The 1,850-nt window shown below is 59.0% G+C and overlaps 1 protein-coding gene across 1 annotated transcript in view; it reads right to left on the bottom strand.

The window, feature by feature from the left end:
* Positions 1-1,350, bottom strand: part of LEXM (lymphocyte expansion molecule) — a 17,615-nt gene extending 16,265 nt beyond the window's left edge. The window contains exons 1-3 of the mRNA XM_023763647.1: positions 1,254-1,350; positions 729-797; positions 343-471 (exon numbers count right to left, since the gene is read on the bottom strand). Of these exons, the coding sequence (XP_023619415.1) occupies positions 343-471; positions 729-797; positions 1,254-1,262 (207 nt within the window). The 5' untranslated portion in view covers positions 1,263-1,350. The remainder of the gene's footprint in view (positions 1-342; positions 472-728; positions 798-1,253) is intronic.
* Positions 1,351-1,850: the final 500 nt, after the last annotated feature.

Here is a 1,850-nt window from a genome sequence, read left to right on the forward strand (position 1 = left end):
AGCGGGTGCCCCGTCATTATTGGCTGGACATAGAGATGAATGAGTTTGTTGAGCACCTAATGTATGCCGGGCTCTGTGCTGGGGGCTGGGAGATGAACCAGACCCCTCCCTGGCAGCAGGGAACTTCCGGTCTAGTTGGGGGACAGACACAGGGCTACACACCAGCCAGTGGGCTTGAGGCTGTGGCCCTGGAAAACTGAGGGCTGTGGGGACCCAAAGGTGAGCCGGGCCACGCCTGGGGAGGAAGTGGGGCAAGAGGGGCGCTTCCGGCACCACCGGGCACCATGCTCTGAAGAGAGCAGAGGGTGGGAGGGCGCCCCGTCCTTCTAGGAGGACACCTACCCCGATGAGTCCTTGAAAGCGAAGCTCCCCGGAGCTGAGCAGCCCCCGGTTGCTGCACGGTTTCTGCCGCAGCTGTTCTAAGAAGTCTTTGAAGTTGTAGGAGCCGGGTCCGAGCTTGTCCTTCTGCCCCTTCAAGAAAAGAGAGAAGGTGAACACCTTGAACTTGGGGATGTCCACACGGAAGGAGCCCAGGGAGATGATGGTGGTCCTTAAAGGACGAGCTCTCCTGGTCCTGGGAGGACACAGAGGCCTCCACTGGAGTGGGGAGCCGCGCGGCCCAGGGACCTTGCCTGCAGCCGCTTCTCTCTCATGACGGTCTGGGACTAGAAGTGGGGCAGCTGGGGCAGCTGGGTGGCTTTCTGGGCCTTGGCCCAGCCTGTACCCACCTCCTTCTTGACCTTTTTCTTGCTGAAGCAGGTCTCCTTGCAGCCATAGGTCCCAGGTCCTAAGTGGGACTGAGTCAGAGCACAGTCAGAGCTGGGACAGCCACACACACCCAGTCCACCCACAGCAAGTCCTCACGAAGTTGCACGCTGACCTGGGCGTGACCTGCCCCTCTCTGCCCCACCCCCAGCACCTAGCCTGGCACTGAGGGGCGTGGTACTCAAGGCACCAACATGAATTCCTCTGTCATTGGCCTCCTCACACTTCAGGGAGGAGCAGTAACTCATGCAAGAGCCTACAGCCAGCCAGTGCAAGAGGTGGGGATGGAACCCAGGTCTCTGTGGCCCCAACCCATGCTGTTTCCACAACAGTCCTGCCCTGGCTCTAGCCAAGCTCTGTGTGAGGACTAAGGGCGTGGAGAGGTATAAAACATATCCCTAGATGGCTCAGCTCATCCACCGCAGTAGGGGACGCAGAGGGCAGAGGCCAGCCCGCGTGGGAGGGTCAGCAAAGCTGGGCAGACTCACGTAGCTCATGGAACGAAGCTTCTCTCAGCTTCTTCTGCTCAGGATAAACAGCAGAGACATCAAACCTGGGGAAGGACAGCGGCCGTGGGAGAGCCCAGCGCCTGGCCCCCAGCCCAGCACCAGCAGGTTAGGGGTAGGGAAGGTGACTTTGGAGCTAGCCCGTGAAGGGTGACAGCGCTGCTCCCACCCCAGGGCCTTCGTCCTGCCTGGTCCCCTTCCTGCCACTGGGAGCCTTGACTCAAAAGTCATTTTCTCTGTGCAACCCCCGCCCCACCCTCCAGCACTCACCTCCTCCTCCTCCCAGCTTTCTTTTTCTCCATAACCCTTATCACTACCCAACATCCTATATATTGTTTACTATCCACTCCAACCACCCCGCCCCACAAGAATGCCAACCCTGAGTACAAGGCTTTGCTGTTTTGTTCACGGCTGTACCCCCAGATGCTACCACATATTGAGGAGGCGGTATGTGTATCTCAATATCATGTATGTATGAATGAAGAAAGACCCCTGGACTGAAACCCCGCCCACCACGTTTAGGCTGAGCGACCTGCTACGTACGGGCCAAGCCACCTGGCCTCTGGCACCTTGTAGGCG

Source organism: Myotis lucifugus, unplaced genomic scaffold, assembly GCF_000147115.1.
Source record: "Myotis lucifugus unplaced genomic scaffold, Myoluc2.0 scaffold_296, whole genome shotgun sequence".
NCBI lineage: Eukaryota > Metazoa > Chordata > Mammalia > Chiroptera > Vespertilionidae > Myotis > Myotis lucifugus.